This window comes from Manis pentadactyla, chromosome 1, assembly GCF_030020395.1.
Source record: "Manis pentadactyla isolate mManPen7 chromosome 1, mManPen7.hap1, whole genome shotgun sequence".
NCBI lineage: Eukaryota > Metazoa > Chordata > Mammalia > Pholidota > Manidae > Manis > Manis pentadactyla.
Window position 1 is genome coordinate 157,697,124 of NC_080019.1, and position 22,866 is coordinate 157,719,989.

The 22,866-nt window shown below is 35.3% G+C and overlaps 1 protein-coding gene across 3 annotated transcripts in view; it reads left to right on the forward strand.

Annotated features, from left to right (window-relative positions):
- Positions 1-22,866, forward strand: part of TBC1D23 (TBC1 domain family member 23) — a 57,848-nt gene that overhangs the window by 12,901 nt on the left and 22,081 nt on the right. For all 3 annotated transcript variants that reach the window (XM_036916519.2, XM_036916517.2, XM_036916518.2), the window contains 10 exons: positions 110-221; positions 1,647-1,752; positions 2,740-2,944; positions 6,875-6,998; positions 9,796-9,920; positions 10,009-10,055; positions 10,907-11,010; positions 12,444-12,566; positions 13,735-13,827; positions 15,926-16,096. In XM_036916519.2, coding sequence (XP_036772414.1) covers positions 110-221; positions 1,647-1,752; positions 2,740-2,944; positions 6,875-6,998; positions 9,796-9,920; positions 10,009-10,055; positions 10,907-11,010; positions 12,444-12,566; positions 13,735-13,827; positions 15,926-16,096 — 1,210 coding nt within the window. The remainder of the gene's footprint in view (positions 1-109; positions 222-1,646; positions 1,753-2,739; positions 2,945-6,874; positions 6,999-9,795; positions 9,921-10,008; positions 10,056-10,906; positions 11,011-12,443; positions 12,567-13,734; positions 13,828-15,925; positions 16,097-22,866) is intronic.

Genomic DNA, 22,866 nt, shown 5'->3' on the forward strand with positions numbered 1-22,866 from the left:
TGAGAACCTTTTTTTCTTAGACATAACCTTTAACAGGTCATGGTAAATGAATCTCGAAAAGAAAAAACAAGAAGTAAAATTTATCTTAATAAAAAGCATTGTTTTTTAGGGAAAAAGATCTTGAAGAAGCTCTGGAAGCAGGAGGTTGTGATCTTGAAACTTTGAGAAATATAATTCAAGGGAGACCACTGCCTGCTAAGCTGAGGGCCAAAGTTTGGAAGGTAAGTGAAAACTAAAACAAATAAACTGCAATCACCTAAGAATAGTATTTGAGAATTTTTATTTTCAGTTGCCTCACTTCAGAAGAATTTATTATTTTATGAGCATGCCACATGTAGAAAATTTATCAAACAGCAACTTACTAAAATATGTATTTTTGTAGTGTTTGGTATATTTAATAATTTAGATTTTGAAAGGCAATGTTTTCTTTTGTAGGCATTAAAAATGATGTTTATGAAGATTGTTTAATGAAATGGGAAAATGCAACCAATAGTAAAATAGGATATATAATTATGGACATGGAATGATCTCAGCTATGTTAAGAAAAGGGGGGGAATAAGTCTCTGGGTATTGTAATTACAGGAGATTTACCTTTGCTTTATTTTCCTCATCCACTGTTCTCCAGTGCATGTATATTATCATTTCTTAATCTGGAATTGAGAATTTGTCATGATTACAAAAGAAATACTTACCTTGTTAAAACATACATACGTAAAGTGTAACATAAAAATCACCTGTCATCTACCACCTATAGATAAAACAGATAATAATGTCTTAGTTTATATCTTTTTATTTTTTCCCCCTGCACATATATGTAACAGAAATGAAATTGTAATGTAAAATGTAACTGTAAATAGCATTCTGAATGTTTTATAATAGAAATTCAAAACATGCACAAGAAGAGAGACTTTTGTAATGAACTCCCATGTACCCATCTTCAGCTGTTATCAACATTTGGCCAATTTCATTTTATTAGTATCCCTATCCTTTTCTCCCTACCCCACCACCAGATTATTCTAGAGCAATTCCTTGCTAGCACACTAAAGTACTTTAATATGAAAGTCTAAAAGATAAAGACTTTTTAAATAACCGTAATCCCATTAAACTTAAAAGAATAGTAATTCCTTAATATGTCCTTACATGGCTGAGGGGGCAAGGGAGCTCTCTTAAGATATTTTTTTTATAAGGGCAGTAATCCTATTTATGAGGGCTCCACCCTCATGACCTAATTGCCTCCCAAAGGCCCCACCTCCAAATACCCATCACACTGGGGATTAGGTTTCAATATAAGAATTTTGTGTGGGGAGGGGGCAAGGGAAACACATTTAGTCTGTAGCATTAATGATGTTTGCTTGAAATAAACTTAACACATGTGATTATGTAAATATTTGTGTAATCCATTCTATTCACTGGATGACATGAAGTAGTAAAATTTAATATACGAAGATTTAAAATTCCTGTGTTCATTGTGATATGACTAAGGGCTCAGCATTTAGTGGAGTATAGATATATTACTTTGTAATCTTTGAAGTATGCATGATTATCCCACTTAGGAATTGATCAGGCTCTTTCATTATCACTGCATATTTTCTAAGAATGAGAAATAACATATGAAGCGAGTTGCCTTTTTTTAATCTTTCGTACAGATTGCTCTAAATGTTGCAGGAAAAGGCGATAGTTTGGCATCATGGGATGGTATTTTAGACCTGCCAGAACAGAACACTATTCACAAAGATTGTCTAGAGTTTATTGGTAAGTTTAATAATTGTTTTCAAACAATGAAAAATTTGAAAATAATAATTTTGGGGTGGAAGAGTCACTCTTCAATAGAATTATCTTTGCTATGATTTGGGATATGTTGAATTGCTAAAGGGCTAGTAAATATTTTTAGAATTTTTGAAATTCTTATAAAATAATGTCTAATATTTTAAGAAAGCCCAATGTTAGTGTCTCTTTTGCATTATATGTTCAATTTTTCAAGAATATTTACAGTTTCCTTGCAGTTTTAATACTGTTTTTTGTATAATTAAAGATCTGTACTCTTGTATACAATCCTCAAATTATAGGGGGCTGTGTTCCAAATAAATGATAGGTTATGATCTGCTGTAGAAAAACTATTGTAAATTATGGGACTAGGTTTCTAATCACCTGACAAGGTCTTTTTTAAGATTAAACTAATTGAGTTTATATTTCTCTCTTTTTTAACAGTCTATAGTCTGTTGGTGTCCTTTTATTTCTCCTTCTATCATATTTTAATTAAATTATTCATTAAATAGGCTTTTGTGTACTCAGCAGAACAGAAACATTATTGCTGGTGTGGGCACAGGAAAGGGGATTTGGTGGTGGAGAATGAATCACTTTCCCTCCCTTTGACAAGTCTACAGTTGCAGCTGCCCATCATGGGGTAGATAATAATCTATTGTTTAGAAAACACTTTTCTGCCTTCCAGGATTATAGGTTATGCCTACTTTTCATACCCCTTTACTTCAGATTATTCATTCTTATGTTTAACATATATATGTATAAGTAAGTATTATTATATTAAGGTAGTAAATACAGAATAGCTAGTAAATAATGAATAAGTATAATGAAAAATGGGCTTCCATGTAGTTTTATTTTGCCCTTGTCATGCTATAAATGCACTAAAATGGTATTGTATGCTTGTAAAACAAGTGTTATGTCCAATAATTGAACCTCTAACAGGCCCCTTGTAACTTTATTTTGTTATTTATTTTCTAGACCAGCTCTCAGTGCCAGAAGAGAAAGCAGCAGAATTACTTGTGGATATTGAGTCTGTAATCACTTTTTATTGTAAATCACGTAACATTAAATATAGCCCATCCCTTAGCTGGATACATCTACTCAAACCATTGGTGCATCTTCAACTGCCACGCAGCGATTTATACAACTGCTTTTATGCTATCATGAATAAATACATTCCCAGGTAAAATATGACTTAGTTATAGTTTAAAAAATAAAGTTCTAGTTGGCTTTGCACTAAAGTCATTAGATTTACTTTGGTGGTAAAGTAAAAGGTTCAAATAACTTTTAAGGTTGTTTAAACCAAAATTGGTATTTGGGCATTTATTTCTTGTGGTTATAAAGATCTTTTAAAGGATGTAGTTAAGAATTTATCCTTTTGGAGTTTATATATGCAGCATAACTCTTCATACATTTTCAATGGTATCTCTATTCTAATTGCTTTATTTGTAAAATAAAAATAACATTATAGTATCTAAGTGAAAAAATTTTTGGAGTGCTACCTTAAGTGAGGTGCTGGGATAAACAGCTTGGAACACAGTCCTGGGAATACTGGTATTGAACAAGTAATTAGAAGTGTGCTGAGTATTAGGAAGGTGAAATGTAGAGCGCTGTGGGAGTGGAGATGGGGGCAACCTGACTTGCTTTGGAGGTCAGGGGCAGCTTCCCTGGGCAGGTGACATTTAATTTGAGACTAACAGATGTGTAGGTGTTTGTGGTGGAGGTGGGAGGCCAAGTAGCAGAGGCTGCACTCATGAGGCCTGAAAGAATTCAGAAAATCAGGGTTTTAGAGCCAAAAGGAACTTTTGACATAATCTAAATCAGTGGTTTGGCTGCAGAGTGAACCTTGGTTGTACATTGGAATCACTGGGGAAGCTCTTAAAAATCCTGATGCCTGTTTGCATACCTGACTAAATAAATCAATCTCTAAGGAAGGCACCAAGGCATCACTGTTTGTTTAGAGCTTCATAATTGCAGCCAAGCTAGAGAACTACTATTCTAGAGCATGGTATTTAAATGACTAGCATGTTTTACTACTTCCTATGTGATAACACACTGTTATTAGGTGTAAATGCTTGGTGCATTTTCTCATTTGAACAGTATAAATGACCACTATAAGATAGGGATCTCTGATTTACAATTACAGACACTGAAGGAAAGAGAGATTAAATGATTTATCCAGGATTCACTTCTGGTATGTGACTGTCAGGATTTGAACCTGAGCGTGGATGGACACCTGTACTCTAACCTACATGGTTCTCCACCTGATTGCTTGTCAGAATCAAATAAAGAACTTCTTTTTTTCCTTTTTCTTCAGTAGCTTAAGATATCATTCATGTATCATAAAATCCATCCTTTTTGTACATACAATTTAGTGGTTTTTAGTCTAGTCACAGAGCTGTGTAGCCTTAACCATAATCATTTTTAGAACACTTTCATCACCCCCAAAAAGAAACCCCATACCCATTAGTAGTCAACTCTGTTTTTCCCCAACACTCTCAGCCCTAGGCAACTACTAATCTTTCTGTCCTTAATGGATTTCATGTTAATGGAATCATAGAATATGTGGTCTTTTGTGACTGTCGTCTTTGACTTAGCAAAATGCCTTAAAGATTCATCCATATTGTACCATATATCCTTAATTTAATTATTTTTATTGCTAGGTAATATTTCATTGTATGCATATACCACATTTTATTTACTCATTCAACAGTTGGTGGACATTTGGATTGCTTTCACTTTTTTACTATTATCAATAAAGTTGCAAAGAACATTTGTGGCAAGTTTTTGTGTAGAAATGCATTTCATTTCTGTTTGTAGTAGTGGAATTGCTGGATATTATGGTAACTCTGTGTTTAACCTTTTGAGTAAGTGCCAGACTTTTCAGCAGCTGCAACATTTTACATTCCCACCAGCAGTGAGTGAAGATCCTAGATTCTCCACATCCTCATCAAATTTAAAAAAAAATTATAGCTAGAGTAGTGAGTGTGAAGTAACTCATGGTTTTGATTTGCATTTCGTAACAGCTAATGATACTGAGCATCTTTTCATGTGCTCAGTGGCAACTTGTATATCTACTTTAGAGAAATGGCTGTTCAGCCAAAGAACTTGTAAAATATACTGGCCCTTGAAGTTTCAAGTATAAGTAGACTGGGTAGAACCTAGACATAGATATTTTTTTAAAATTCCACAGGTAATTCCAGTGTACACATGGGTGGTGAACCTCTATGTTACTCTGAAGCAATAGTGCTTCATGTAAGGAAAACAGACCCAGAGATGCCAAGAGACAGAGCTAAGGTCATGATAGAGCTGAGATTGGAACTCATATTTGGGAGTCAGTGTAACAGAACTAGTAAAAGCAAGGGACATGATGTTCGAGCTCTCTAGAGAATATTGGCAATGGTAGGTCAAAGTAGACGGGGAGGGGGTTTTACACTGAGCTGTATAACAGTGTCTTGTCAGATTCTTCCAGTTACTCTTTCTGTGAGTTCTGCATGTAACACAGTATAGCCAGGGTCAGCATTAATGCCCCTGCACACCACCCCACAATGTACTGCTAAAAGAACCCCATTACGATATATCTTCTTATTAGGGATTCATATATAACATGGGTAGAATTCCATCAAGCACAGTGCCTTGCAGTGGAGAGTGACTGCTGTCTTCAGCTCTTAAATGAACACATGCTTTTGCAGTGTCTGACTCCCTGAGATGTCCCACTTTTCTGAAAATGAGACCACAACCTAGGCAATTGCTTCTACAATTAATGTCACCACTTTGCTTCACTACCTGTGTCTGTGCTTTGCCTTAGCAGTCTATTGTCTTGCATCTATAGAGTGGGGAAAGTAGTCAGACTAAGGAGGTAACCTTGCCATCTGAATCCAGTTCTGTCTGGGCATCTGAATTACCAACCTGCTGCCTTCTCCACAAAACTTCTCTGTCATCTGCAGTATCAAAAAAATGGTAGATAGAGAATTATACCAAATCCTGGCATTGATCTCAATCAAACCTTGGTTTTGTACAAATTATTTTTGTTTATTTCCACTTGAAATAGCATTTAAAATATTGTTTATCAGTGCTTTTATGATAAAACTTTGAAATTCATTTCATTAACTTTTTTACATGAACTTTTTAACCTTATTTCAGTTCATTTACAGTTTGCTTTGAGACTGTACCCCTACCAAAATATGTGGTTGAAATATCAATATATATATATGGGAGAGTAGTATGGCATAATGGTTTAATGCCCAGTTTCTATGTACAAGCCCCATCACTTCTCAGCTGTGTGACCTTGGGTGAGCTAGTTGACCACAACTAAGATTCACTCTTCTCATTTGTAAAATGGGGATGATCATAGTATCTACTTCATAGTGTTGCTTGTAAAGGTAAAATGAGGTAACTCTGTAAAAAATGTCTATTACTGTGTATTTCCTCAGTAAATATTGACTTTTCTTATGATGGCCTGTTCTTTCAGCTGCTCATGTTTTTATCAAATCATTAGACCCAAGGAAACAAAGCAAAAAGTAGTACAGTTACTTAGTAGTTATTTAGTAAGTTGTGTGTGTCACACTTCCTAGAATTCACTCTTACACCCAGCCTACTTCAACAGCTTCTAAGGCTCTGGGTCCACTATTTTGAAATGCTCATCTATGGCCATTTCAGACATGCACCTTTGCTGAAGAATGTTCCTAATTGAGCACAGTAACTTTGGAGCTAACCTGAAGCCTTCCTAGGAGTTTCCTCTTATTTGTTAGAGAAGGGGCTAAACTTCTTCAGGATTCTTCAGATCTCCTTTTGGGAACCAAAACTTACCAGATTACCTAAGTGGGGCAGCTATTTTCAGTGGTTCCTGTAGTCGTTTGTGTTAAATGCTACCTGGGTTCACCTGGAGAGAATCTCCCTATTGTTGGCTGTAGGATCTGCTGTTCCTACAAACTTTGTGTCAGGTCAGGTGCACTAGGTGTCTCTGCTTGGTTGTATCAGGTAGGCTTGCTGGGAATGCTGTGTGGTTCAGGTTCGGGGGCCTGGGGAGAAGAGGTGGGTCTTGCTGGGGGAATCGGTTACTGATGCAATCACTTCTGATACATTAATGCAAGAAACTTTGCTTCTCTTTTAGGGATTGTTCACTGAAGGGGAGACCATTTCATCTTTTCCGATTACTCATCCAATACCATGAGCCTGAGCTTTGCTCTTTTCTTGATACAAAGAAAATTACTCCAGACTCCTATGCACTCAACTGGGTAATAAAGTGAAAGTAGGAACACTTAATGAAAAATAGTTTTCTATAAAACTATAATTAAGTTTTTTTCCCCCCAAGGAGGAGGAAAAAAGAGTACTAAATTATAAACCATTCCTGCTTAAACCAAAGAAGTAAAATTATTGGCACTTCAAAAATAGGTTTTGCTTTTCACTTATATTAGTTAAGATTATTTAATATGAAGTTTATCCTTTTTTTGTTTTACATATATTAAAAAATATATAACATGCTTACATATATATGTATATATCTAAATACATGTATCAGTTCACTTTAAACCTTTATATGATTACATTTTTGATGGTATATGTAGAAGAACTGATATCCAATCACAAAGAAAATGATGTAAGATTATCAAATAATGAGCATAAGAGAATATAAAGTATATCTCAGTGCTCTTGATATTCTGTATTTATGTTTTCAAGTAGGAAGTTTTATTATTTTAGGTCAGTGGTTTTCAAACCTTTTGGCTTCAGGACCTCTTACACACATTTATTGAGGTCCCGTAGCTTACATGGATTATATTGGTTAGAAATTAAAACTAAGAAATTTTAAATGTTCATATATTAATTCATTTAGAAATAATGATAAATCAATTATGTGTTAACATAAATAGCCTATTTTTTTAATGAAAAATGCCTATTTTCCAAAAGAAAATTAGAATAGTGGTGTTTTATATTTTTTCAAATCTTATTAATATTTGGGTAGTTCTCATGTTTGTTTATTCATTTTGTGATGATAGCACAATTCATGTAGCCTTTGGAAAATTCTATTGTTCATTTGTGAGTATGAAAAAGGTAAATAAAGTCTAAGTCTTACTATGAGCATAGTTTTGACCTCATGAACTCCTCTGTAAATACTCTTGGATACTTCCAGGCTTCTCAGACTACACGTTGAGTGCTCTTCTAGGTTAACTTGAAGATCTTTTCTAAAATTATGATTGGGTGCTAGAAGAGTGTATATTCAAAAATTAAGCATATTCCTTGATCATGTCTTACCTAACTTTTCTTCAGATACAGTCCCATAGCTTCCACTTATTAAATTAAGTGATTTAAGACAATTAGCTTCTGAGCTTCAATTTCTTCATTTGTAAAATGGGGATAATACTAGTGCTTATCTCAGAGGGTGATGGGATAAGTAAAAAATGAGGAAATGGTAAGAGAATCCTAACTGGTTTCAACTCGTGCATATTAAATCAAACTGCAGTAACCTACTTGTTCGTTCCCTCTTGGCTACAGTCTTGTTATATTTGAGTTAAGATAACAAAATACTATAAAATTATGCTTTCTCTGAGATTCATATGTTACCATTAAATCTACTTGTGTTGAAGTAAGAAACAATTTCTTTTAAGCATTCTAAAACTTAATTGAGGTCTCTCTGATCACATAATGCCTAAGAGATGCCTTTTTTTTTTTTTACTGAAACTCTGAATGGCAGATTTTAACTGAATAGTAAAGTAACTGGTTTCTCTTCAGTCAATGCCCCAAATAGTTCATTCTTGCTATTAGTATCAGGTCTGTGGAGTGGAGTATTTTTTTATTCATGAGATGAAACAATTTAAACTAATTCCTATATATGTTGAGGACCCATAATTGTGAGCATTGCGATAGTAATAATAAACTCACTTTAGCTAAGTGAGTTTAATGATGACCATATGTTGCTGTTCTGTTTGTATTTGCATCTTCTGTGTTTATCAAAGTAACTTTGAAACAACAAAAATTGGTACCATGTGCTAATGTACTTAAAAAGCTTTGGTTCAAGTATAATGGCAGTTACATGGGCTGTGGAGTCTCAAGCCTTTTTTCTACTGCAGACACTAATACTAGCTCTGTGAGCCTGGAGTGGGTATTTAATACAAGTCTTTTCCTCACCTATAAGATGGGGAGGAAAATGTGTACTTTGAAGGCCTGTTGTGAGAATATTTGAGATAAGAGATACTTAATAAAAGATACGTGATAGTCGTATCTGGCACAAAATATGCACCAAATGTGTTCCACTAGCTCCCTTTAGCCATTAAAAATGTTTTAAATTTAAACCCCTAGGTGGAATTGTTTTTATATATCATGAAAATTGAATGATCTGAAAATCTCACTGAATTTATGCAATTTAAAACACAGTTGAGCTCTAGAGAAAGGTATACACTAACAACTCTTTATTTGAAATAGAAAACCATAAAGCTCCTGAAGCCTATTGAGGCATATTAATGTCATCTCATCTATTTCATATGATGTACAATTAAGCTTTGGGAGCAGTTCACCTTTATATTGTCATTAAAATTTTAGTAGATGCTCTTAAGTTACTGTGTTTGATCTTCACGTTACCTTATGAGTTAAGTACTGAAATAATTATGCTAGTTACCCTTTTAAAGCTCATGGGTAATTAGCTATTATGCTATGGCAGGGTAATTAGATTAACTATTGTGCTATGGCAGGTATGTGCTAGTTACTTTAGATATTATAGGTTGATTATATCTCTTCACAACAATGGTAGAAGATGGGTAGCAGTATTCCTTTTTTTTTTTTTTTTTTTTACAGCAGTAGAAATGGAAGCTTTAGAGGTTAAGTGTCATGCCCTAAATCATGCAGCTAGTAAGTGGCTTCATTGTGCCTTGAATCAATCCACATGTTCTGCCTTTGGATTACAAACAGTGAAATTAAGGTACACATTAACTATCAGGTGCAGATAATTTAATGTAAAGTTACTTATACATTTACTTAAATACTTTTAAGAGAATAAGTCATTTCCAGTGGTTTATGTCTGTTTTCATTTCCTGATTTCAGCTTGGAAGCCTTTTTGCATGTTACTGTTCCACTGAAGCCACGCAGGCAATATGGGATGGATATCTACAACAAGCAGATCCATTTTTTATTTATTTCTTAATGTTAATAATCCTTGTTAATGCAAAGTAAGTATCAAATTAGTTAGATTATTCTCTCTCTATTCTTAGGGTGCTTTGTTAATATTTAACTCAATTTCATTTGATTCTCTTACAGAGAAGTTATTTTAGCACAGGAGTCTGACAGCAAAGAAGAAGTTATCCGTAAGTATCATTTAATGTAGAGAAAGCATTTCAAGTTACTTAATTTTCTAAAACTCAGTTTCCTCATCTATAAATTTAGGTTAGTCTAGAAGAGCTCTGCAGTTCCATTCAACTCTTACATATTCTTCAGGTACAAACCTAACTTGAAGACTATTTTCCCCCAATACTGCCATCCTCATTCATTCTTCCACTCTTCCCCGCCTACATCCCCCTACTCTTTCAATTCCTTTACATGTACTGTTTGGTTTCTTTATTCAAATACAATGCCCTCCTCTTTCTTTCCCCTTTCCTTCCTTCTAAGCCTTAATACACCTGTATCTTTGAGTACTCAGCTTTCATAAGTATCTCCATTGTGAAACCTTGGTTCTCCTTTTGGGTTCCTCCCACTCTAGCCCCCACACAGATGTAGTTACTTCCTCTTTTCTGTTGCCTGGCACTTTCTGCTATCTGTGTTACAGTTTTTATCTCATTGCATTATAATGAGTTATCTTTACACTTCTCATACAGGACAAAGTTCCTTAAGTCAAGAACTATTTCTTAGTCATTTCCAGGGGCCCTGGCACTTAATATGTGTTTGTTAAATGAATCACAGTATTCCGACCAAGGCTAATGACTTTAATGTGATTGCCTGACACCATCATTCACCAACAGCAGAATTGGATTTACAGTTTCAGCTCCTTTGGGGAAATCTACTTCTCCTCAAGCAGCTTTAAAGGTGTCAGTATTGACACCCCCTTTATATCATTTTTATTATGTTGAAGGTATTCCAGCTTTGATATATAAGTAATGTTCATTATTGAATTCTTCACAACAGTTTTTAAAAAGTCATCATATCTACATTCTTGTTTCAGAGTTCTTGGAAAATACTCCATCCAGTTTGAATATGGAAGATATAGAAGACCTTTTCTCTCTGGCTCAGTATTACTGCAGTAAAACACCGGCCTCATTTAGGAAGGTATAAGACAAGTGATCAACCTCAGTATTTCACATTTTGTACATTTTTTATTGCTTATGTTATATCCACTCCAGTTAAAATACTGTAGGTTGTCATTCTTTTCTGTCTTTTTATGTTTTAGTTTTGTGTGGTCTCTCACTGTGATGCTCTCCCAAGTGGAGGAATAGACAGATTAAAAAAGACAGCATACAAATATGCTAGGAACCATTTTTACCTCTGCTGTTGATTATTAGTTATTTCTGGTTAAGAGGAAATTGACTATGAGATATTTCTTAAATTAGTGCCTTCTTCACTTTAAAAATACTACATAAATCTGATGGAGAATGTATAATTATGCCTCCTTTATCTGGAGTTCAGTTTTGCACAACTTTAATGATACAGAGCTGTCTTGTAAACAGAAAGGGTTCACATAGTTCTATAGAAACCTAGAACCTTTCTCAGACCAGATGGTGCTTTTAGGAGTAAGGGTACCAATTAGAAGCATAAGTGGTATGAGCTCCTAGAAAGTAAAACTTCAAGCAAAAGTTAATAGTAGAGGAAGCACAGAACTACCACTTACAAAGTACACAGGTTTCTTGATGACTTAGGTGCTCATGAGAACATTGTCTTTTTTTTAAGACATAATTGCTTGTTGGTAGTCTCTCATAATGTCTCATGGTGTCACTGACTCATCAAGAGGAGGTTAAATCATATTCACTACAGTTTGTTTCAGAAGGCAGGTAAGGGAAACCTTTTAAGAACATTTCCCATGAAACTAATCAAAAAAGAGATTTGTTTCTAGGGACTAATTTCAGCTGTTTTAATAATTGCCTTATATAAACTACCTCAGCTCCCAACAATGTTGAGTAAGTCAGATGGTGGGATAGTCGTGTAGAATAATAGATGAAAAAGAAGTTTTATTTTCAGTCTTTTAAAAGAAACAGCTTTCATTCTCCAGAGTATAATAATTACATATTTTTATATATAATGTATATTTTAATATATATTACATAGTACTATATATATATGTGTGTATATATGTAGTAAATAATCTGCACTAGCAGTTGCTAATGAGAGCAGGCCATAGATCAGTGTATTATATAATTGATGCCATATTTTTGTTGTTGTTATATTAAAATATGAAAAGTTGTGAGTAATCATTCCTAAAATTTAATATTTTAACTATAGGTGGTAGTGTAGAAAATAGTTGTGTAAAATGTGGGTTTTTTCCTAGTCTTTCATTTTTTGTGAACTCTGACAAGGACTTTGTAACCTTTTTGTAGCATTTAGCATGAGATGTGAGATACGATATATTACTACATTAAAAAAAATCATATGAATCAAGGATATTATATAATTATTGCATCTTTTATCCTGGTTTATTAAGAGTATTTTTAGAAAGAAAGTTTGATTTTTTTTCCTTCAAAATGTTTTTGAAATTTCTCTTCAAACAGGACAATCACCATCTGTTTGGAAGTACTTTGTTGGGAATTAAGGATGATGATGCTGATCTGAGTCAGGCTCTCTGTCTGGCCATCTCAGTGTCAGAGATCCTTCAAGCAAATCAGCTTCAGGGGGTAAGTAAAGAAAACCCAGCATGTCAGGAATTTGGCATCTTTAAATGCAAGGAACCAACATTTCCTCCCTGTTTGCTGATTCCCACAGAATTAATGTACTACAACAACATGGCTATTTTGTTTTTGTTTTTGTTTTTTTTTGAATGATTAATGTGTTAAATCTTCTGTCCAGATGCTCATTTTAAACTACGAGCTTGTGTGTTATTTGTCAACAGTTACTTTTGACACCAATTGTTATAAATTGCCGAATCTTTTTTCCTATTTTAGCAGAGCAACAGAGTGTTGTATACAGTACTTAAGAGGGAGAATTTAGTATTTAACAGTTAAATTCTGGGTAGTTATACAGCTAATTGAATTACATGGTTTAATTCCATGAAACTTATAGCAAAGGAGAATTGAACATACAGCACAGTTTTCTGTCTTTTACTGTCTTCATAAAAATGTAATGACCCAGTTTTTTTTTCAGTATATGTCTTTATTACTAGTAGGCAACAGTTAACAATGGTTGTGTGTATTTAGAAGGTGGGGTGCATATCAAAGATGGAGGGAAGAGAAATGGACATGAAAAGACAGGCCTTTTACAATAGATATTTTTAAAATAATCATTTCATATGTTTTTAGTTTTAGAACTATTATTTAAAAATAAATGAAAACATGTAATCCAGTTTAAGAGACCCATAAGAACTTCTTCAGTTCAAACTGGCATTGCAGAACTACCTCTCATCCCAAAAGATGTTTAGTTTTTATGTGAATTGAATTGTTGATAAATCTGTAGCCTTATTTGCAATAATAAGAATTGCATGTAGATTTGTTTATAACTGTACAGTTTTTAAAGTGTTTAACATGATACCATTTAAGTTTTTAAATTCCAATGCAATTAGTTTTATAGCTCAAACTCAGTATTTTATAACATTCTCCTGCTACGTATTTTAAGACTTTCTAGTTAAGAACTAGACATATACAAAATGTCTTAACTGTTTAAAATGAATAAAATTATTGTAAGAACCTGAGGTTATTTTTCTTGTATGTGTATTGATTGAGACCTCCTAATTCTATGTGAGATCCATTGTCTTCTAAACCTATTCCCCTTCCTCTGGTTGTCAGTATTACAGTGTATAAAATGTGATCCTCATGGCAAACTTCAGTATGTCAAATGTTTCCCTCTTAGGAAGGAGTCCGGTTCTTTGTGGTGGATTGCCGTCCTGCAGAACAGTATAATGCTGGGCATTTATCAACTGCTTTTCACTTAGATTCAGATCTGGTTAGTATAAATGCTGATTAAAGATTTTTTAATGAAAGAGAAGAAATTGTTTTTCTTTAGCCCATAAATAAATATGCATGTGCTTGACTGGGGATATTTTTCTTTGTGGTTAAAGAGGGAGTCTCTGCCTTTGGAAGACAAGTGTTGCTCTCAGGTTTCCTTTTCACTTAGGATACATTACCCTTTTGGCATCATAAAGGATAGCTGAAAACTGTTAAGTATGGCTTACTGTTGCTTACCATTGTTATGACAGTTAATTCTAAACTTATTACAAGCTACCTGATGTAGCACTTATTAGCATAGTGCCTTGTACCTAGTAAGTACTCTAAACATATTAGTTCTTATAATTGAGTAATTATTCTAAAAGTTTTTACTATAAGCCTTTTTTTATCGTGAATACTTATGTGTATAATAAACTAATAATAAGGGTAGTGTCAGGCATAAAAGGTGGTCAGTTATTAAGTTTGTTATGCTAGGGTTGCTTTAATTGAAAGAGTGAATGAAGTAAATAATTAAATATTGTCAGAGAGGCTAGAGTAGTTGGTAGAACTGGGACTGACATCTCTTACAGCATTCTGAGGTTATTAGAGCTCCAGGGATGGGAAGACAGAAGGAGGAGTAACCCCTTTTGCTGACCTTGCAGTGTGCCCTTCTTCCCAACTTGTCAGTTGATGCTGAGGTTAAAAGGGCATGTAGAAAGCCTTCATGGTGTTGGAAGGAAACATAGAAAATGGAGATGAGACCACCCAGGGAGCTTGGGGTGCTTTAGATGAGCAAGGTGATCCTCACTTGTTTGCATCCTGAAAATGAACACTGCATCTTTTTCTTTCTTGATTTGTGTAGGAATACTTAGATGGTCCTTCTTTTATGCTTCCTTAAAAAATTTGCCCAAGTGATTCATCAATACTTGATTTTTTAAAAAAACTCAAAAGATATTCTAGTTATCAGCTTGTTTAATATTCCAGACCTTTAATATAGATATTACATATTTCTTGTTCACCTTTTCTCACTCAACAGTTTCTTAGTGATCTTTCCATTTAAGTACATTCTTTTTAATGGCTGTGTAGTGGTCCATAGTATAGATATACTATGATTTTTTGTTCAATTGGTATACATTTAGGTTGTTTTCAGTTTTATTATGATAAACAATGCTGCAGTTAACATCCTTAAATATACTTTATGAACTTATGCTTTTATTTCTGTAAAATAGACTCCTAAAAGTAGAATTGTTGGGTTGAGGGGCATGGACATATAAAATGTTATTAGAGACTGCCATATTGACCTTTAAAAAGGCTGTATTCACTAACACTTCACATCTGTAAATGAAAATGATTGTTTCATACCATCAGCATTACTGGATATTATCAGTTTTATATTTTATGAGAAAAATAGGTGAAAAATAGTGGTAATTACTAGTGATGTTGAGCATCTTTTTTTGAGTGTGCTGTTTATATAATTTTTAAACTTGCTTTTCTATGGTTTATGGTTTGTCCATTTTTCTATTGGATTTTCACTGTGCTTTGTATGTAGCCCCATTATAGCAATTTTAACAAATTTTTTTAGTTATTGGCATACTTGTTTTCTTCAGGGTAAGAAATTAATTTTTTCATCCTTGTTATCTCTAGTACCTAGAGTAGTCCTGATAAGTAAATGTCTCCTATTTCTGACTCTCTTCTAAGAAATAACTTGGTTTGCCATGTGGCTAGAAACTAAAAAATACAGCTTGTTTTGGTGTACTGTTTTTAGTCATGGACTTTTCTACTTAGTGTTAAACTTTTCTTGGCATGATACCTAAGGACACTGTAGTTTGTTTAAGAAACAAGTAACAAAAGCAATTTTTTTTCTGGTACAAAATTTTCTTTGCATAATTTAATCTTTATGTGAATTTTCAACTTTGTTTCTAATATATTATAGCTGCATTTATATACATTTGTTTTCTCTTATGCCAGGAATTTTATTTATAAGAGCTCTTTCTTTTTCCTTTGTTTTCATTGTGGCTATTTAATATTTGATTTTGTCCTGGAAAAATATTTCAGGTTTTGCAAATGCATGTGAAACACAGGCTTGCCATGTTTTAAATTTTTTAAAAATTATCTAGATGCTCCAGAATCCTTCTGAGTTTGCCCAGTCTGTAAAATCCTTGCTGGAAGCACAGAAGCAGTCCATTGAGTCTGGCTCCATTGCTGGTGGAGAGCACCTGTGTTTCATGGGCAGTGGCAGAGAGGAAGAAGACATGTATATGAACATGGTCCTGGCACACTTTTTACAGGTATGTTAACATATATCAGTTTTGCTTTGTTGTTGCTATTACCTTTAAAAAATTCTTACTGGTAATTTTGTGCTCTTATCTACATTGCCAAATTTGTCTGTATTTTTTGCTTTACAGCTTATTTGTCTCTTGCCAAGATAAGTCTTCTTCTCCCCCAGATTTTTCTCACATGCTTATAATTTTTTTAAACTTGTAAGTCTTGAACCATCTGGAATTTATTTTTCATGTAAGAAGTGAGGTAGAAATCAAGAAAAATTTTTTCCAGATAACCAACTGTGCAATGAATTTGAAATACCACCTCTTGTTCAGTTCCTCTGTCTCCTTACTTATTTTCTGTCTCGTTGATCTGTCCCTTGCAGTGAGTGGTGTGTTGAAGTCTTCTAAAATGATTACATTGCATTCTATTTCCCCCTTTAATTCTGTTAGCATTTGTTTCACATGTAGGTACTCCTGTGTTGGGTGCACAGATATTTATAATGGTTATATCCTTTTGTTGGACTGAACCTTTTATCATTATGTAATGTCCTTCTTTGTCTCTTGTTACTTTCTTTGTTTAGAAATCTGTTTTGTCTGATACTAATACTGCAGCATCTGCTTTTTTCTCCCTAATATTTGCATGAAATAATCTTTTTCCATCCCTTCACTTCTAGTCTGTGCATGTCTTTGGGTTTGAAGTGAGTCTCTTGTAGGCAGCATATAGATGGGTCTTGCTTTTTTATCCATTCTGTAACTCTCTGTGTTTTGGTTGGTGCATTCAGTCCATTTACATTTAGGGTGATTATCAATAGGTATGTACTTATTGCCATTGCAGCCTTTAGATTCATGGTTACCAAAGGTTCAAGGGCAGCTTCTTTATTATCTAACAGTCTAACTTAACTCACTTATTATACTAGTTCAAACACCATCTAAAGGTTTTTTTTTCTCCCTCTTCCACTCATATATTAGATGTCATGATCTGTACTCTTTGTATATCCTTTGACTGACTTTGTGGGTAGTTGATTTAATTTTGTGTTTGCTTAGTAATTAATTGGTCTCCTTTACTTTGGTTTTATTTTCTCTGGTGACAGCTATTTAGCCTTAGAAGCACTTCCATCTATAGCAGTCCCTTTAAAATACGCTGTAGAAACAGTTTGTGGCTGGTAAATTCCCTCACCTTTTGCTTATGTGGAAATTGTTTAATCCCTGCTTCAAATTTAAATGATAATCTTGCTGGGTAGAGTGTTCTTGGTTGGAGGCCCTTCTGTTTCATTGCATTTACTATATCATGCCACTCCCTTCTGGCCTGTAAGGTTTCTGCTGAGAAGTCTCACAATAGCTCTATGGGCTTTCCTTTGTATGTGATCTTTTTTCTCTCTCTGGCTGCTTTCAATACTTTCTCCTTGTCCTTGATCTTTGCCATTTTCATTATTATATGTCTTATTGTCTTCCTTGGGTCTCTTGTGTTGGGAGATCTCTGCACTTCCATGACCTTAGAGACTATTTCCTTCCCCAGGTTGGGGACGTTTTCAGCAATTATTTCCTCAAAGAGACTTTCTACCCTTTTTCTCTCTCTTCTTCTTCTGGTACCCCTATAATGCAAGTATTGTTCCATTTGGATTGATCACACAGTTCTCTTACTCTACTTGAAATTCCTAGAGATCCTTTTTTCCCCTCTGTGCCTCAGCTTCTTTGTTTTCCTGTTCCCTAATTTCTATTCCATTTACCATCTCCTCTACCTCATCTAATCTACTTTTAAATCTCTCCATTGTATCATTCATTTCAGATACTGTACTTTTCAAAGTTTCTGTGTCTTTCTTGAAGTCTTCCCTGAGATCTTGAATATTTTTCTGTAGTTCCATGAGCATGTTTATGATTTTTATTTTGAAATCTTTATCAAGAAGATTGGTGGTTTCAGTTTCACTTAGCCCTCTTTCTTGTTTGTTAGATTCTTGTTTGTATAAAGTATTTTTGCTGTTTCATATTTCTAATGATTACTATGAAATAATAACTTTGTGTAGGTCATGCCCTCTAGTGCCCAGAAGCTCTACTCTCTGGAGCTGCCCAGCACCTGGGGCGATGGTGGGGGTTGCAGGCACATGGCACCGGTGCCTGCTAGGAGGAAAGAGCTCTTTCCTGCTTCCTGGCTGTATCTGTCTCCACTGCCAGGTCCAGTGGGGCAAGCACACAGGGAGGAGCCTCTCCTTTATGCTCTTGTAGTTGCCATAGGCAGGGCTGCCCTTCAGCTCGTCTGGCACAGTGGCAGGGGCAGTGGATACGCAGACTGGTGCCTGCCGGGAGGAAGTAGTGGCAGGCTGTGTATTGCAGTAGGGGGCCTCAGTGATGCATTGCCAGCCAGGGTGATGGAGCATCTGAAGCTACTGAAAGTTCCCAAGCTGCTGTCCCTTCTCCTGAGCAGCAAGCTCTGTGTAATCCTTGTCCCTTTAGCACCCCTCTCGCTGTTGAGAAGTCTTTAAAAATTCCTGCTTTTCTTTTGTCCTGTAGCAGCCTGTTGTGGGTACCTGTTCTCCATAAGCTGCTGGGATCTCAGTCTCTCCAAATATTCTGCCTGTCTTTCCAACCCCACTAATCCCCAGAGCACCATGTAATGTGGGTTTGTGCCCCCAGAGCAGATTTCCAGGGCTGGGTGTTTTGTTTCCTGGACTTCTACTCCTTCCCCACTCCGTTTCTCTTCCTCCCACCTATGAGCTGGAGTGTGGGAAGGGCTTGGGTCTTGCTGGATCACAGCTTTGCTACTTTACCCTTTTCTATGAGGCCTTCTCTTTTCCCCAGATGTAGGAAGTCTGTTTGCAGTCTTTGGGTTGCTCTTTCAGGATTAGTTGTATTTGCTGTATTATCATGTTATATGTGGTTATGGGAGGAGGTTTCAGCCTCACTTCTCATACCGCCATCTTCCTCCCCCTGAAATACCACCTCTTTAATATACTGAATTCTTCAAGGCATCAGGGTCTGTTTTTGGATTATTCCGTTGCATTGCTCTTTATGCCTATTCATGCCCTAGTACTTTTTATGTAGCTATACAGTTCATTATAATATCTTCATGAAATTGACACTTAGCCACCCTTTCACGTTTGAATGTTTTCTTTAGCACAACTAATTTGTATTCATGATTTTATGCAACCGTTTCCTTTACCTTCTCTACAAAGCCTCACTCAGTGATATCTCTTTCTTTATAAAAATAGTTGTCTACGTATTTCTCAGTAGTTTATACGTTAAAGTACTCATTTTTTATGACCCTGAACTGTGGGATCAGGAAAACAGTAGGCATAGTTTTCCTGCCACTTAATTTGGATCCATTCCATTAATGTTGTGTTTTACTGGGAATCTGGATTGAGAAAATTAGTCTAAAGGACAGAATCCTTGAAAGACAAAATTGGAGAAGGGACAAGGTGTTTGGGGGAGAGATTGTAAGACAATTTTTATGCCTTACTAAAAGAAATATTTTAGAAACACAGTATAACAAAAATGGAGACTCAAATGCATTTTACTTATAAACTTAATTGGACTACTCTAAAAATGCTCTTGTATAAGCTATGTATTGTGAGGGTTGTCAGATGGCAAGAATTTGGAATACTGTGAAATTTTTGTTTTCCATTTATAATTTGGGTTCTTGATGTGGCTACAGAAATTTTTTCCTCAGTTTTTATCATGGAAAATTTCAAACAAACCCAAAAGTAGGGAGAATTGAACCCCGTAAACTTTATAAAATACAACCATATTATCATTACCAAACTTTATTTTTTTTAAATCTGGTGTTCAGGTTTCCTTCATTTTCCCAGGATTCAAAACAAGACATTGTGCTTTGTTGATATCTTTGAAGTGTCTTTTAATTTATAGGTTTCTTTTTTTTAAATTGAAGAATAGTTGATACACAATCTTACATTGGTTTTAGGTATATAACACAGTGTACCCAAACTATTAAATCCTCACCCCAGCTAGTACAGTTACTGTCTGTCAACATAGAAAGATGTTACATTGTCATCATTGTCATTGGCTATATTCTCCATACTGTACTACCATCCCCAGGATCAACTTAAGTTATGACTGAGAATTTTTGTGCCCCTTTTCCCCTCCCCCTTCCCATCCAGCCATCCCAACTCTTTCCTGATAGTAACCACCAGTCACTTCTCAGTGTCTTTTTTTTTTCATTTTGACCATCATGCACCATTAGCATTTTTTTGTTGTTGTTTCTGTTTTTGTTTTAATTTTGGTATCATTAATCTACAATTACATTAAGAACATTATGTTTACTAGGCTCCCCCTTCACCAAGTCCCCGCAACATACCCCTTCACAGTCACTGTCCATCAGCATAGTAAGATGCTGTAGAATCACTACTTGTCTTCTCTGTGTTGTAGAGCCCGCCCCATACCCCCTCCACATTATACATGCAAATTGTAATGCCCCCTTTCTTTTTCCTGCCCTTTTCCCACCCATCCTCCCCAGTCCCTTTCCCTTTGGTAACTGTTAGTCCATTCGTGGGTTCTGTGATTCTGTTGTTGTTTCGTTCCTTCAGTTTTTCTTTGTTCCTATATTCCACATACGAGTGAAATCATTTGGTACTTGTCTTTCTCCGCCTGGCTTATTTCACTGAGCATAATACCCTCTAGCTCCATCCATGTTGTTGCAAATGGTAGAATTTGTTTTCTTTGTATGGCTGAATAATATTCCATTGTGTATATGTACCACATCTTCTTTATCCATTCATCTACTGATGGACACTTAGATTGCTTCCATTTCTTGGCTATTGTAAATAGTGCTGCGATAAACATAGGGGTACATCTGTGTTTTTCAAACTGGGCTGCTGCATTCTTAGAGTAAATTCCTAGAAGTGGAATTCCTGGGTCAAATGGTACTTCTATTTTAAGCATTTTGAGGAACCTCCATACTGCTTTCCACAATGGTTGAACTAATTTACATTCCCACCAGCAGTGTAAGAGGGTTCCCCTTTCTCCGCAACCTCGCCAACATTTGTCATTGTTTGTCTTTTGAATGGTGGCGATCCTTACTGGTGTGAGGTGTTATCTCATTGTGGTTTTAATTTGCATTTCTCTGATGACAAGCGATGTGAAGCATCTTTTCATGTGCCTGTTGGCCATCTGAATTTCTTCTTTAGAGAACTGTCTATTCAGCTCCTCTGCCCATTTTTTAATTGGATTATTTGCTTTTTGTTTGTTGAGGTGTGTGGGCTTTTAATATATTTTGTATGTCAACCCTTTATTGGATCTGTCATTTATGAAAATATTCTCCCATACTGTAGGATACCTTTTTGTTTTATTGATGGTGTCCTTTGCTGTACAGAAGCTTTTCAGCTTGATATAGTCCCACCTGTTCATTTTTGCTTTTGTTTCCCTTGCCCAGGGAGATATGTTCATGAAGAACTCACTCATGTTTATGTCTAAGAGATTTTTGCCTATGCTTTTTTCTAAGAGTTTTATGGTTTCATGGCTTACATTTAGGTCTTTGATCCATTTCGAATTTACTTTTGTGTATGGGGTTAGAGAGTGATCCAGTTTCATTCTCTTACATGTAGCTGTCCAGTTTTGCCAGCACCATCTGTTGAAGAGACTGTCATTTCCCCATTGTATGTCCATGGCTCCTTTATCATATATTAATTGACCATATATGTTTGGGTTAATGTTTGGAGTCTCTATTCTGTTCCACTGGTCTGTGGCTCTGTTTTTGTGCCAGTACCAAATTGTCTTGATTACTGTGCCTTTGTAGTAGAGCTTGAAGTTGGGGAGCAAGATCCCCCCCAACTTTATTCTTCCTTCTCAGGATTGCTTTGGCTATTTGGTCTTTGGTGGTTCCATATGAATTTTTGAACTATTTGTTCCAGTTCATTGAAGAATGCTGTTGTTAATTTGATAGGGATTGCATTGAATCTGTATATCGCTTTGGGCAGGATGGCCATTTTGATGATATTAATTCTTCCTAGCCAGGAGCATGGGATGAGTTTCCATTTGTTAGTGTCCTCTTTAATTTCTCTTAAGAGTGTCTTATAGTTTTCAGGGTATAGGTCTTTCACTTCCTTGGTTAGGTTTATTCCTAGGTATTTTCTTCTTTTTGATGCTATTGTGAATGGAGTTGTTTTCCTGATTTCTCCTTCTATTGGTTCATTGTTAGTGTATAGGAAAGCCACAGATTTCTGTATATTAATTTTGTATCCTGCAACTTTGCTGAATTCCAATATTAGTTCTAGTAGTTTTGGAGTGGAGTCTTTAGGGTTTTTTATGTACAATATCATGTCATCTGCAAATAGTGACAGTTTGATTTCTTCTTTACCTATCTGGATTCCTTGTATTTCTTTGTTTTGTCTAATTGCTGTGGCTAGGACCTCCAGTACTATGTTGAATTACAGTGGGGAGAGTGGGCATCCCTGTCTTGTCCCGATCTCAGAGGAAAAACTTTCAGGCTCTCGCTATTCAGTATGATGTCAGCTGTGGGTTTATCATATATGACCTTTATTATGTTGAGGTACTTGCCCTCTATGCACATTTTGTTGTGAGTTTTTATCATGAATGGATGTTGAATTTTGTCGAATGCCATTTTCAGCATCTATGGAGATGATCATGTGGTTTTTGTCCTTCTTTTTGTTGATGTGGTGGATGATGTTGATGGATTTTTGAATGTTGTACCATCTTGCATCCCTGGGATGAATCCCACTTGGTCATGGTGTATGATCCTTTTGATGTATTTTTGAATTTGGTTTGCTAATATTTTGTTGAGTACTTTTGCATCTACATTCATCAGGGATATTGGTCTGTAGTTTTCT